Source organism: Nomascus leucogenys, chromosome 12 (genome assembly GCF_006542625.1).
Source record: "Nomascus leucogenys isolate Asia chromosome 12, Asia_NLE_v1, whole genome shotgun sequence".
In the NCBI taxonomy this organism is placed as follows: domain Eukaryota; kingdom Metazoa; phylum Chordata; class Mammalia; order Primates; family Hylobatidae; genus Nomascus; species Nomascus leucogenys.
The window spans coordinates 65,584,451-65,599,289 of record NC_044392.1 but is presented as its reverse complement, the minus strand read 5'-3'; the positions used below and the strand labels follow the sequence as shown (position 1 = coordinate 65,599,289).

The window sequence follows — 14,839 nt, the reverse complement described above, 5'->3', positions numbered from 1 at the left end:
TATCTTTAAATACCATTTCCCACTAAAAGGAACCAGAGATCTCTGGAGAAAGGGCTGATTCCACAACTGGGGCAGAAAATGTATCAGGTAAGTCTGGAAGAAAATAATGGAGAAAGGAAGAGTGGGAAGAGTGATGCAGATGAAACAAGATTGACATGATTTGATAATTGTTGAAATAGGGTGTTGGGTACACATGGGAGTTCTTTATAGTATTCTTTTATATATTTTAAACTTTTTCCATAAAAATAGTTTAAGGAAAGTTAAAAATGTTATTTTTTAAACTGAAGGAGTAACAGCACCCTTTGTAGAAACAAAAGGTTTCTACAAAGAAAAGTGAAGTCTCCCTCCCACTCCAGACCGTCGCACCCCTCTTCAGGGCAATCCTAGTAACAATTTCCCATGTATTTGTCAAGAAAGTTTCCATGAAAATATATTTTTTAAATGTACATACTCATAAATACAAATATTTTTAAAACCACAAATGGTAGCGTATTATACACATTATTTTATGCCTTATGAAGTTTTATTTCCCATTTTAATACAATGAATATGTCTACATATTACAATATTGTGGATTTTTATGCTTTACAGTTGAGCTTCTTCCTTCGAGTTTCTTTGATCTAATCAAGAGATAAAAGGCCTACAGCTTCACATTCTTCAGGATTATTTACAAAAACGATGGCTCAACCAAGGCTAAATTTAGGTTACAGTCCCTAATCTTAACACAGTTTTTAAGTTTAGGTTTCAGCTTTTGGGATATTATTGTTACCTTGAAAAATGTCATGTTTAAAAACACCTCACACCCTCTACTATAGATGGGATCTTGGGAAATACGGTTGAGGACCGGATCAATACAAGAATCCTCATAACCTCCGCCCCGGCGCATACCTGGGAGGGCTGCAGACAGTCTAAAGGCTGTGTTGACCTCAGCGCTGCGTCCCTCCAGCAACCGGCGAGTGCTGGGGCACAGGCCATACCCCCCTAAGCTCGGCATCGCCTGCACCTCTCACAGGTGCTCTGTCCGCCACAGTAACGCTCTATGGAAAGTTGTACGGCGAACGACTGAGGGGGCCAAACGAGGTGGATCTGGAGCGGCCGCAAGGTGCCTGTGCTGCTGGCTTTTAACACACAATAAGAGTGCCAAGGGATTACAAGAAGCCACAGGGGGAAAAACAAGTGACATATCTGCATGGAGCCTAAATTTCGCTTGGTGATTTTCACGGCAGAAGCATTACATATTAAAAACAAACATTGCTATTTTACGGGAATACAGAATTTAAAAATCCACAGATTCGCAACATAAAACATGCCGCCCAAAGACACGTCCGCTGTGTCTCGACAGTTCCGGCTCCGCCCGCGGGCCACGAGGTGGGGAGCGACGGTCACTCCACTCGGTTACCCGGAGTACTTGGGCGGGAACGGGGAGCGCCCGGGAGAGACGGGCTCCTGGGCGAGGGCCGCGTCTTAGCCGCCCTGCTTCTTAGCTCTCGAGGTCCCGCGTGTTACGTGTTAGCACCGCCCCGGGGCGTCAGCATGACCCGAGGCTGCAGGAACCGTGAACTCCCTGCCCCGAGGGCCCGGGTGACCGCGGGCGGCGCTCTCCCGCGCGCGGGGGGCGGGATTTCCCTCGGCTGTTCACTCAGCGACCACAGCGACATAAGATGGTGTCCGCTAGGCGTCCCAGGACGGCTTCCTGAGGGACTGGAGGGCCCCGACAGCCGGAGAGCCTGCCCCGCCCCTTGGCCGGCACAGATAGGACGGCAGAGAGCTCAGAAGTTTCGAACTCCAAGGGCCGAAGCACAGCCAAAACCCCACGGAACTTAACAAATGTTTGTGGGGAGAACGCCGAAAACGCGGGGAGGCGGGGCTGGCGTACAGTCACCCTCTCGCGACATCTAAGTGACTTCGCACAGCAAGCACGTGTTCTAGTCTTTCACCTTCAGTCAGCCTCCTCCGTTATACGGGCCTACCCCTTTAAGCGAGTGATGGACAGTTATTTCAGCCTATCAACTTCCTTGCCGAGATCCAATCAGATTTAAACTTCTTTTAGCCGCCGGAGGAGTTGGAAAAAGGGGGTCGAAAGAGGGAGCTCACCGTCTCTCGCGATATCGCTGTGAGCCTGCCTCTCTGGAAAAAACGCCGAAACTGATGGCCCGACCTCCCAAATAGTGGTTTACAGGATGGGTTTATAAGCCAATGAAAGGGATGAGGAGGTGGGGTTGCTGCGTTCACTGAGCAAGAAGTACCGTTACAGGGCAGACTTTTTGTCCAATCAACACCTCCACACTTTGGGTCACGTGACCGCAGAGTGCGAGGGGCGGAGCTACAGTCTGGCGCGAGGAACCGTTAAGATAGACAACAAATGTAACCAATGAGGTACTCTAACTAGGGGGTTGGGAACCCAATAACAGTGGTTGGGCGGGCGCCTTCCTGGAGCGCGGGGAGATGTAAAGATAGACAAATAATTTCCCAATGAGACTGTAGAAGAGAGAGCTAATTGGCCAATGAGGACTGCGGGGCGGGACCCTGTGCCGCGGCGGAGTCCAAGATGGCGGCGTGCGGTTCCGCTGTGTGAAACGAGCGCGGGGCGGCGGGTTAATCAGCTCCGCGGAGACGACCTCCGACGACCCGCAACAATGAAGGGAAAAGAGCGCTCGCCAGTGAAGGCCAAACGCTCCCGTGGTGGTGAGGACTCGACTTCCCGCGGAGAGCGGAGCAAGAAGTTAGGGGGCTCTGGTGGCAGCAATGGGAGCAGCAGCGGAAAGACCGATAGCGGCGGTGGGTCGCGGCGGAGTCTCCACCTGGACAAGTCCAGCAGTCGAGGTGGCAGCCGCGAGTATGACACCGGTGGGGGCAGCTCCAGTAGCCGCTTGCATAGTTATAGCTCCCCGAGCACCAAAAATTCTTCGGGCGGGGGCGAGTCGCGCAGCAGCTCCCGGGGTGGAGGCGGGGAGTCACGTTCCTCTGGGGCCGCCTCCTCAGCTCCGGGCGGCGGGGACGGCGCGGAATACAAGACTCTGAAGATAAGCGAGTTGGGGTCCCAGCTTAGTGACGAAGCGGTGGAGGACGGCCTGTTTCATGAGTTCAAACGCTTCGGTGATGTAAGTGTGAAAATCAGTCATCTGTCGGGTTCTGGCAGCGGGGATGAGCGGGTAGCCTTTGTGAACTTCCGGCGGCCAGAGGACGCGCGGGCGGCCAAGCATGCCAGAGGCCGCCTGGTGCTCTATGACCGGCCTCTGAAGATAGAAGCTGTGTATGTGAGCCGGCGCCGCAGCCGCTCCCCTTTAGACAAAGATACTTATCCTCCATCAGCCAGCGTGGTCGGGGCCTCTGTAGGTGGTCACCGGCACCCCCCTGGAGGTGGTGGAGGCCAGCGATCACTTTCCCCTGGTGGCGCTGCTTTGGGATACAGAGACTACCGGCTGCAGCAGTTGGCTCTTGGCCGCCTGCCCCCTCCACCTCCGCCACCATTGCCTCGAGAGCTGGAGAGAGAAAGAGACTACCCGTTCTATGAGAGAGTGCGCCCTGCATACAGTCTTGAGCCAAGGGTGGGAGCTGGAGCAGGTGCTGCTCCTTTCAGAGAAGTGGATGAGATTTCACCCGAGGATGATCAGCGAGCTAACCGGACGCTTTTCTTGGGCAACCTAGACATCACTGTAACGGAGAGTGATCTAAGAAGGGCGTTTGATCGCTTTGGAGTCATCACAGAAGTAGATATCAAGAGGCCTTCTCGCGGCCAGACTAGTACTTACGGCTTTCTCAAATTTGAGAACTTAGATATGTCTCACCGGGCCAAATTAGCAATGTCCGGCAAAATTATAATTCGGAATCCTATCAAAATTGGTTATGGTAAAGCAACACCCACCACCCGCCTCTGGGTGGGGGGCCTGGGACCTTGGGTTCCTCTTGCTGCCCTGGCACGAGAATTTGATCGATTTGGCACCATACGCACCATAGACTACCGAAAAGGTGATAGTTGGGCATATATCCAGTATGAAAGCCTGGATGCAGCGCATGCTGCCTGGACCCATATGCGGGGCTTCCCACTTGGTGGCCCAGATCGACGCCTTAGAGTAGACTTTGCCGACACCGAACATCGTTACCAGCAGCAGTATCTGCAGCCTCTGCCCTTGACTCATTATGAGCTGGTGACAGATGCTTTTGGACATCGGGCACCTGACCCTTTGAGGGGTGCTCGGGATAGGACACCACCCTTACTATACAGAGATCGTGATAGGGACCTTTATCCTGACTCTGATTGGGTGCCACCACCACCCCCAGTCCGAGAACGCAGCACTCGGACTGCAGCTACTTCTGTGCCTGCTTACGAGCCACTGGATAGCCTGGATCGCAGGCGGGATGGTTGGTCCTTGGACCGGGACAGAGGTGATCGAGATCTGCCCAGCAGCAGAGACCAGCCTAGGAAGCGAAGGCTGCCTGAGGAGAGTGGAGGACGTCATCTGGATAGGTCTCCTGAGAGTGACCGCCCACGAAAACGTCACTGCGCTCCTTCTCCTGACCGCAGTCCAGAATTGAGCAGCAGCCGGGATCGTTACAACAGCGACAATGATCGATCTTCCCGTCTTCTCTTGGAAAGGCCCTCTCCAATCAGAGACAGACGAGGTAGTTTGGAGAAGAGCCAGGGTGACAAGCGAGACCGTAAAAACTCTGCATCAGCTGAACGAGATAGGAAGCACCGGACAGCTGCTCCCACTGAGGGAAAAAGCCCTCTGAAAAAAGAAGACCGCTCTGATGGGAGTGCACCTAGCACCAGCACTGCCTCCTCCAAGCTGAAGTCCCCGTCCCAGAAACAGGATGGGGGGACAGCCCTTGCGGCATCAGCCTCTCCCAAACTCTGTTTGGCCTGGCAGGGCATGCTTCTACTGAAGAACAGCAACTTTCCTTCCAACATGCATCTGTTGCAGGGTGACCTCCAAGTGGCTAGTAGTCTTCTTGTGGAGGGTTCAACTGGAGGCAAAGTGGCCCAGCTCAAGATCACTCAGCGTCTCCGTTTGGACCAGCCCAAGTTGGATGAAGTAACTCGACGCATCAAAGTAGCAGGGCCCAATGGTTATGCCATTCTTCTGGCTGTGCCTGGAAGTTCTGACAGCCGGTCCTCCTCTTCCTCAGCTGCATCAGACACTGCCACTTCTACTCAGAGGCCACTTAGGAACCTTGTGTCCTATTTAAAGCAAAAGCAGGCAGCCGGGGTGATCAGCCTCCCTGTGGGGGGCAACAAAGACAAGGAAAACACCGGGGTCCTTCATGCCTTCCCACCTTGTGAGTTCTCCCAGCAGTTCCTGGATTCCCCTGCCAAGGCACTGGCCAAATCTGAAGAAGATTACCTGGTCATGATCATTGTCCGTGGTGCGTCCTAAAGTCCATGTGTAACTTGTATTTACTACTTTGAAATGGTTCCTGTTTTGTGATGTGTAATGGGATACAGCATCAGATGCAGTTTTCTTTTTAGTTGTTAGTTGTAGCATTTTCTTTTTTATATTTTTATAAATGCCTTTAAAATAGAAATCAGGACAGTTTAGCTATTTTTTTGTTTAGCTATTATTTTAAGTGAAAGGGATGCCCTAAAGGTAGCAGGCAGACAGATTTGCTTTAATTAGGAGTTCCCACCCTTATGAGTAATTTTTTTCCTCTATTCAGTTGTTTTTTTTTTTAATCTTGAGCTTAAAAAATCCTCAGAGTTACAAAACCAAAATTTTGAAAAGTCAGAATTTGGAGAAAGGAGTCCACTGACCATATAAAGAGAGTAATAGCCACCTAAAAATGACTCGATTGGTGTGTAGGTAAATGATTCTTTTACCAGAAATGTGTGTGACTGAAATTTGATCAGGGATCTCAAAGATATGCTAGTAAATTGTATAGCGATGTAATTATTTTAATCAGGTATTTGAGTATTTCTTAAGATACAGTTTATTCCCAGAGAGTTTGCTTTAACATGCATTTTTTAAATCATTTGTTCTAGAGTTCTGTATCCCATATATGCACTTTTGGTTTGTAGCAGTAACTGTTCAGTAAAAATTAAGGACTATGTTACAAACCATATATGTCTTATGCTTACACTAGTATGCAAGAAGTGAGTAGGTGCTTTTAAAATCAGAATTCTTTGGTCAGTTATTGGTGTGTGGTGGTGTTTTTACTGACTTTTTCAGAGAGGTGTGGCAGGTACAGTTCAAATTGTGCATATTTCAAAACTAAGTGTTCTTCATCAAAGATGAGTTTTTGTTTTTGTATCAGTTCAAATTTCTGGTTTCAATAACAGAAAGAAGAGTTGTCTGCAGGCTCATAGTCATCTTTTATTTCAGTGGGCATTTAAATCAGCCATATTTGGATTGCAGAATTTCTTAAAAAGTCATCATAAAATGCCTTTGATGTGCTCTTTTAAAATTTTGCTTGTCTTTTTATTTTCATATTTAAACAGTAGTGACATTACATTATTGGAAATGTTTTGAACATCTTGGAAATTTTATGTTTAATATTCTCAACTGCTGTCCAGCTACGGAATTGAAATGTCAGTGTAGGAAAACCTTTTTTAATTGTTTTATTTTCCCAGATACCTGGAATTAATACAGGATCGTTTAACTTAGCCCCACAGTTTTTTTTTTTTCCAAAGGTGAGAATGATATCAAGTTCTCAACAAGGACTTTTGCTGCTTAACAGTAGTGGATTTTTTTTTTTAATCTATCCCCTCTGTCCCACCCCTAATTTGTCAGGTCATTAGTTAAGTATATTTTTCTCCCTTGATTTAAGTACTGAAGACTTCAGCTAAGGCCCATGATATTTAATTATGATTAGAGACTTTTGGACCTTCTGGATCATGGTCATGTTTCTGTTCTATGAAAGTGACTTAACTTGAAGCCTGGCAGAACCCAACTGTTTTCTTTCTGTTATCAAAGCTGGTAGTTTTGAAATAGCACCAATAATAACCCAGGGAAATGTCATGTAATTTTTATTTTCCATTATGACAGGTGTCTAATGCATGTCAGCACGAAAGTGTCATCACTGCTGTGTCATCCCTCTTGGTTTTCACTATGCATCTATAATTTTTTAAGTTTGCAGGTTTTGTGGGGGGTTTTGTTTGTTTGTTTTTAAACTGGAAAAACTAGCCATTTTGAGAGAAGGAAGGTTCTAGGCTATGAGCATGAAGGTCCTTGTGCCTCTTAGGAAAATACCTGAAATCCTATAATGAAGACTTTTGATGCTTCTTGCTTTCAAAAAGCTGTGCTTGGTTTGGAGTAGACACCTGTTCAGAAACTAATGCAAGTGTGGAGTCTGCATATGTGGGCTCATAGTATAATTTGTGGCCAGCTACATTTTTCCAGTTTAAATAAACTCACTAACCATTAATTTTTGAATATCTTTTGTTGAGATAGTTGGACAAATGATTTTGCTCTTTTGAAGAGTGAAGTCCATGACATCTAATTTTACTATCATCCAAAATGCGTGTTTTCTTTTCTTTTACTTTTTTTTGTTTGTTTTTTGTTTTTTGTTAGTGTGACAGCTTACAGAAGAGTACTATGTTTTTGCTCCATGTTTGTTTGAATCTTTACCTGACATTGCTGCTTTTGTTAGGTCTGGGCAATTTGTGCTTCAGTGTTTTTGAAACAATGGCTTGATACCATTTCTAAATGTATGTATTATAAAAAACTAATTATGTTTAGTTGGTCATTACCTACAGAGTGCCATAGTCCACATGAACCTCTTATTTGTACTGCCCATTCTTTTGTGCAGGTTCATAATATCCATAAAGTATCTAGTTAAACCTTAAGAATTCGAATGAAAGCAAAAGTCTAAAACCGGTTCTACTTCTCATTAGCCAGGATTTAATAATCCCAACGTTGAATGTTCTTTGTAACAACCAATTTTTTTCTATCTTTCTTCTTTAATTATTTCAATGTAGTTGATTTTTCTGGAACTCAGTTAAAATGAATGGAAAGAAAACTTCAGGATATCATTTAATGACTATTAAGTATTACTGGTAAAAAGATGAAGATAAGACTTTTAGATCACAGCTTCAAATTTTATGGAAAATTAAGCAATCAATACCTAGTCAATAGTTCTGCTTAACTTTCTGGTTAAGTATTTTGTTGGGATTCCTATCAATAATTTTTCACACAAATTTTAAATTTCTGGTGTACTTTGACTCTCAACTGAGAGTGGATAGAGTTTTTCTTTTGAGGATTACATCTTAAAATGTCCATCGCCTGGCTGGTTATAAGCATTTGTCACCTTTTGAAGGTAAAATATACTCTGGCTCTTCTTGACTCACTTACAGATCATTTTAGGTCTAGTAATAAGAGTCAGGTGTTTGGTTATTGCTTTCAGAGTCAGACATTGTTTAGGTTTATTTAAAAACTATTAGCAGGTTTTCACTGACAATGCTTTTTCAAAAATAAAAAATGTAAATCCACTTTTTAAAGGCAGATTGTTCATTATGCATATACAGCTTGAACTATAGTTTGGGTCCATATAGGAACCATTCACCAAAAACTCTGGTAACAGAATTAGGAAATCCTCTTGAGAAGAGGGCCTTAATGACCTTTTATGTGAAAAAAATTTTGGAGAGAATTTCTGGACATTTTTTTTTTCTGTCTCTGTCACAGGGTTTGGTTTTCAGATAGGAGTTAGGTATGAGAACAAGAAGAGAGAAAACATGGCGCTGACCCTGTTATAGTGGTTATAGTGGTGTCCCTAAAGGGAGAAAATGATTTCAGGTAACTACAGTGAAATGTTAAGCTTAATGAAGAGTTTTATATGTATGGTTTAAACAGAGTTGAAAAGTGAGATTCCTGAAGTGTTCTTTGGCTGTTTAACAATTATTTGTATGAGTGTTTTCTTAAAATAACGGCTGCTGTCTTTGGTAACATAGATGAGGGTGGATTTTTAAATGGCTTTGTATCGACCCCTTTCTACAATAATGGAGTAGTCTATGTTGCTCCATATAAATTATAGAATGAAAATAGATGGGGCAAAAGTTTGACTAAACTTCACCTTTTTATAGTTTCACTTTTTAAGTTATATTTAGAATATATTGATAGATTATAAATTGTGAAACTTTTTTCTGAATTTTTTCGACATGTTTTACTCAGTTACATGAGTATAAAGGATATTTTCAGTCCTGTTATCTTCAATTGCAGTCTTTAAAAAAACCCACCCTATTGTTCTACTTGTTATATGTCTGTTCATACAGTAAATTCATTTCAAGGTTTATGCCAATGGGTATTATTGGTGCTTTTTGAAGTTGAGGTGAACCATCCAGGAAGGTCTTGTTAATGTTATGTTCATCTATAATGGCATAGGGGAAATATATATATTTTTAATATTGTAAACATTTGTACTGAATAACCTTTTTTTCCCCCCCCGCAAGCAAAACTGGTTGAACAGCGGATGAAGATATGGAATTCAAAGCTCTAATGGACCTTTTTGAAGAGAAGTTGTGGCTTATGTGGAGTTTACATGGGCCTCTGATGGAAGAAAGCTAATCTGTTTAGTATTTGTGCATTTTACTAAAATGGCAGCTTAAAGTTGTGTATCTGCTATTGTGATGCCAATGCCGGTGTTTTAAGTGGAAAAAAATGACCTCTTTGCTTTGTGCTGTGTACACAAGATTTCTGGAAAAGTAAAGAAAAACCCTTTTTATGGCTCACACAGCTTAAGAGTAGCTGTCTCAAACGTGCGCTCACAGTTGAGCTGCTTTTGTTTTATTCTAAATAAATTGTTTCTTTTGAGGAAAATGTTTTTCTGCCTGGAAGTGAATTGACGGCAAACCTTTGACCCCTTTGTTTGCAGCCGAGGGGGTACTTGCTGCTGCTCAGATCTTGTATGTCTTGAGCAAGAAGCAGGGAGACCATCAATTTCATTTTGACTATCACGGTGTGTCAATTCTGAAGGATCACTAGTGTTACTGTTGACCCCCTTTGTTTGCAGTGAAGGGGATCATTTGCTTCTCGGTTCTCAACGTGATGAGGAAATGGTGCTGTTTGCTGGCACGCAAGAAGCCGGGGCAGGCACCCTAAGCCTCACCACAGTGCCTGAGTCGGGGGCTTTTGCTGGTTTGAAGAGCTGGAGTTGCTGAAATTTAAGTTTTGATTTATTTTGTTCACCCATCACGTTTGGCCTTAGTTTCATTTTTAATTTGAAGAAAAGTTTGAAATTGCTTTATCTTGCACTTAACATTTGCACCAAATTGCCAAAAGAAGGAGAAATGCTCCGTTTGCTTTTTAAATGTTAATGATGATGTTAATAAAGCCTTTCCTGACACATTTGAGGAGCTCCTCCGTCTCCAGGGGCTTCTTACCAGAGTTATGCAGTGATGGGTTTAGTTCTGAATGGATGAAGAGTTCCTGAGAGCTAGCGTTTGTAATTAGAACCGTTACTTGGTATCTGTGCCTTATTTGACCTTTGGTTCCACATGCCTTGGATGTGCATGCACCGTGACGGTTTCATAGGTACGAACGCACACTCAGGCCCAGTCACTTCGGTTGGTAGTACAGATTGTGAGGAAAAAGATGGAGGCATCCTTAAGGAGGAAAAATGTTTGCCTTTAGTTCCTGCATTATGCTGTACAGGGGCTCCTGAGTTTTGGAAGCCTGTTCCCAGTACAGGAGAACAACTCCCCTGTTTGCAGCAGGAGACTTCAGTGCACGGTGACAACGCTGGAGTTCAAGAGGAAGCCAGCAATGCTGCACCATTGGCTTCAGACACCATTGTTGTTGTTTGCCAGTTTTAAACTTAACTAGTTGCAGACGAAGACCACCTTGAAATGCAGGCTTGTTGGGCTTGTTTTGAATTTTAACCTCGGATGGAAGAGCCCTAGTGCTGTCTGTCTCCATGCGGGATGATGATTGCTAGGCAACAGGTGATTATCAACAAAGGATGCCACGGTTATACTCTGCAAGGTGGTGTTCCAGTGGCAAACAGCTGTATAAACTCTTGTAAACAGGTAAGAGGGTTTTTAGAGGTCAAAATGCATTATAATTAATAGGGTGAGGGCTTTTAATGTTTTGGGTCTGTTTCTCTGGATGGAAGGCTTAAGGCACTCTGCTGCCATTACTAGCTTCCTTCACTGAAGTGTCATATTTCAGGTCAGAACTTTTGTTCTACTTGATATTTTTAAATTTATTTTTAACATTAAAAAAATACTTCTAATGGGGGAGCCAAAGTTTTAAAATCTTGGTTATGGATTTGGTACCTATAGCTTTTATGTCCTTTAAAATTTTGACATTTGCTGTTAACCTTGGCCTTTACCCTTAGTCATGATTTAATGATGCAGGAGGACTTACTGCTGTAAAAACATTGCTTATTTACAAATACTGATTTCTAAACTTCAGAGTTAAGACATTACAGTTTATAACAGCAACAAAAGAAAGTATGCCATCAGATTGTGAATGATACATATTTTAGCCAGGATTTTTTTTTCTTTCTTTTGTCCCACAGAGAGATTATAAAATTAGGCAACCTTAACTTTAAGGAAATTAATAAGCAGTGTTGAGAAGTCTGGCTTTTGTCTCCCCTTAACATTTTCAGTATTTATTTAGTTTTACCAGCCTTCTGAGCCCTTCTTCCCCACATTAATCAAGTTTGAAGCTTTGGCAACTTAACACAAGCCCAGCTTTGTTAGTATATAATACAACTTAGGTTTCCTTGCTTTATTTCAAATGGGATCAAAATTTTTGAATAGAATTGTTATTTTTTCATCTCTTCTAGAAGACATCCAGTATCTAGTAACTACAATAGCTGATCTATACTAGCTACTTTTTCCACAAGATAGAGCTCCTTGGATTGTTTTGCTAGGCAGTTATGTACCCATACTTTGATATGGTAAAAGGGAAAAAACGAAGTACAGTGGAATTTTTCAGGTTCTCAGTGTGTCATAAGAATTTTTAAAACAGTTGGTTATGAGATGATGGCTGCCATCTGAGGCTTTTCTAAATGGTCTCTCCCCTGCATTTCTTTAAACATTTTATACTTGTTGGAAATGTCAGTTTTCAGTGTGTTTTCTTTTTCTTGCTAGTTCACACCATGAGCCCGCTGAGTGGTTTTTTCCAGTTAGTAAGCAAATATTTTAAATCACTATGGAGATTTAGAAAGATTATGTTACACTTTCTACATATTTCTATATGTCTGGTATCTTTTTAAAGTCTCAAGCTTGATCTCTCTAGTAAGAACAAGAAAAAAAAGTTGCAGACAGGGCTTTTGTTTATTTGTGTATAAAACCATGTCATACAAAATGGGGAAGGTACACAGCATGACAATTTTTTGAAATTACTCATGAAATCATTTTATTTATTCCCAGCTGCACTGTGAAAAAAATTAACTGGATTGAGTGTTAGTGTTCTGGTTTTATAAATTGGAAACTTCCCTTTTGAAGTATTTGTGTGGTTTCCCAGCGTCCTTCATATGATCTAAATTTACAGTTCTGTAAAGGAACTACTTCCAGGAACACCTCCAAGTTGACTTGGGCTCAATTTGAAAAGCTTTGTTGTTAGTACTAAAATTGAAAATGAGGATTACCCTGATTTCAGTAAAACAACCTAAATTTTATAAATTGCCACTTCCATAGCTTAAGTTGTATAATTGTTTATAAGCTGTTTATCTGAGGCAATATATTTAGTGTTTACAGCTTACAGAGCATCTATTTTTTTTCTGACAATAGTATATCTGATTATGGCTTCTGACCATCACCTCTATCTCCCATTTCAGTTTAGTCTTTTTGAGCTTCCCTGTTTAAAGATCCTTTAACGTAATAACTTGAATTATCTAGTTTTAAAATCTTGGCAGAAGAATTTATTGAATAACAAAATTCCTTCAAACCTCAGACAAGTTTGGTCTTAGCAACCAATAAGTTATTTTGATCTGTCTATTCTCTTTAGCAACTTGTACTCTTAATTGGAGAAACTATTAAACAGGTGAATAGTTAATTTCTAATGATTTTTTTTTTTCCTGTCACCCAGGCTGGAGTGCAGTGGCATGATTTTGGCTCACTGCAACCTCTGCCTCCTGGGTTCAAGCGATTCTCCTGCCTCAGCCTCCTGAGTAGCTGGGATTATAGGTGTGTGCTGTCACACCTGGCTGATTTTTTGTAATTTAGTAGAGACAGGGTTTCACCATGTTGGCCAGGCTGGTCCCGAACTCCTGGCCTGAAACAATCCCCCCCACCTCAGCCTCCCAAAGTGTTGGGATTACAGGCATGAGCCACTGCGCCCTGCCTCTAATGAATTTTTATAGGTGATATAGGTGTATGAATGAGCATATGAACAAGTTACTTGAAACTGGGATGGTCAAGAAAGGCTTTACAAAAGAATTAGTTAGAGTAGGACATGGAATGGTGGAGAGAGGCTGGGGTGGACGTGTCAGGCAGACAAGCATAAGTAAGAATATAGCAGCTTGTGGATTGATGGAAAAGATAAGATGCAAACTGAAGCCTGGAATACTAGTAAAATGATTGGGTCAACAAAAATAGGGAATCCTGAAGGGTAGGCCAGTTTGAGGGGTGGAGAGTGGAAACAGATCATTTGGGGCACATTGATAGCAGTCATTTATTGACTGTCTACTTCAAGCCAAGGATTCTGCCAAGTACTGTACACACGTTGTCTCATTTAGTCTCACCACAGACCATAATTTGACAGTTTAGTGACAGAGCCACAGTCTAACCAGGCCTTTGTCCCAGCTAAGGCTCTCTTGGTTACCGTACTTGTGGAGGCTAGGAATGAGATTAAAGCTGCAAACCTGAAAAAATGGGCAGTGGATTTCAAACTATAGTTTATGAACATTGGCAGTACTTGGGAAAGTACAGGCCCTTGGTACCTCCCCTAGACATTCTGGAATTTGTTAGGACCAGCATGACCTCAGGAGTCTTTGTTCTTTTACAAACCCCTCAGGTAATTCTGATATATTCTGTGGTCAGTGAGCCATGTGTTGAGCAACACTGGCCCATAGAGAGTAGAGTACTAAGGTAAACTTAGGATAATGTCATATTTGAGGCATGGGAAGAGAAGATGGTGCTGGAAAAAAGCCTAGATAGGAAAACAAGAATTGTGTTGTCTCAGAAACTGAGAGGAGCTTCTAGAAGATAACTTTAAAGCTGTTGCAGCAGGCAAGGAGAACAAAACTGCAATTGCCATGGAATTTATTACTTAAAATTGCCACTTAAGTAACATAACAGTTTTCTAGTCATGTAATTATTTCTCCAAGAAACTCAATCTAGATTACTATTTAATTTTGCCTCATAACAGTCCTGAAGATGGGCCACTGTTTTGTTTATGAAATGCTAAAGGGACACCAGAAAAGTTTTGTGATTAACTGAAGGATACACAGCCAGGAACTGATTGAGGTATCTTTGAGTTTTCAGATGTCTATCTAAAAATACTGTGACTATAGTCTTAAAATTGAAAGTGATGCTGGGATTGAGTGTGTACACATGAAACTTATTTCCATTAATGGACCATCACCTATATCTACTACTCCTAAGTTACCAATAGGATTGAGACAAAGGCATTATAGGTAAAGTTGAGTGTATCTTTGTCCTGTAAATGATTATCTTTGTCCTGTAAATGAATTACAGTATTTATACTGCATTTGTGTTTGATAAGTATAGCCAATGAACTATTCAAATATTTGAGTACATATTATATATCGGACATTATTCTAGATCTTGGGAGTATATTTGTGAAGAAAAAAAAAAAGAGACGTTTTTCTCTTTTCTTGTGGAGCTTACAGTCTGGTGGAAGAAAGGAGGTGGTAAGCTATAAATTAGGGCCTTTAGGCTCCAGACAAAGAGTTTGGATTGTATTCTAAGTGCTGATTGCTATGGGAAGACATTGTA

At 42.4% G+C, this 14,839-nt stretch overlaps 1 protein-coding gene across 1 annotated transcript; it reads left to right on the top strand.

Moving 5' to 3' along the window:
* The first annotated feature begins 507 nt into the window (after positions 1-507).
* On the top strand, positions 508-8,689 carry RBM15 (RNA binding motif protein 15). The gene is made up of 2 exons (XM_012500509.2): positions 508-5,367; positions 8,619-8,689. The coding sequence occupies exons 1-2, from the start codon at positions 2,505-2,507 to the stop codon at positions 8,687-8,689; spliced, it is 2,934 nt and encodes a 977-aa protein (XP_012355963.2). The 5' UTR covers positions 508-2,504.
* The last annotated feature ends 6,150 nt before the right edge of the window (positions 8,690-14,839 follow it).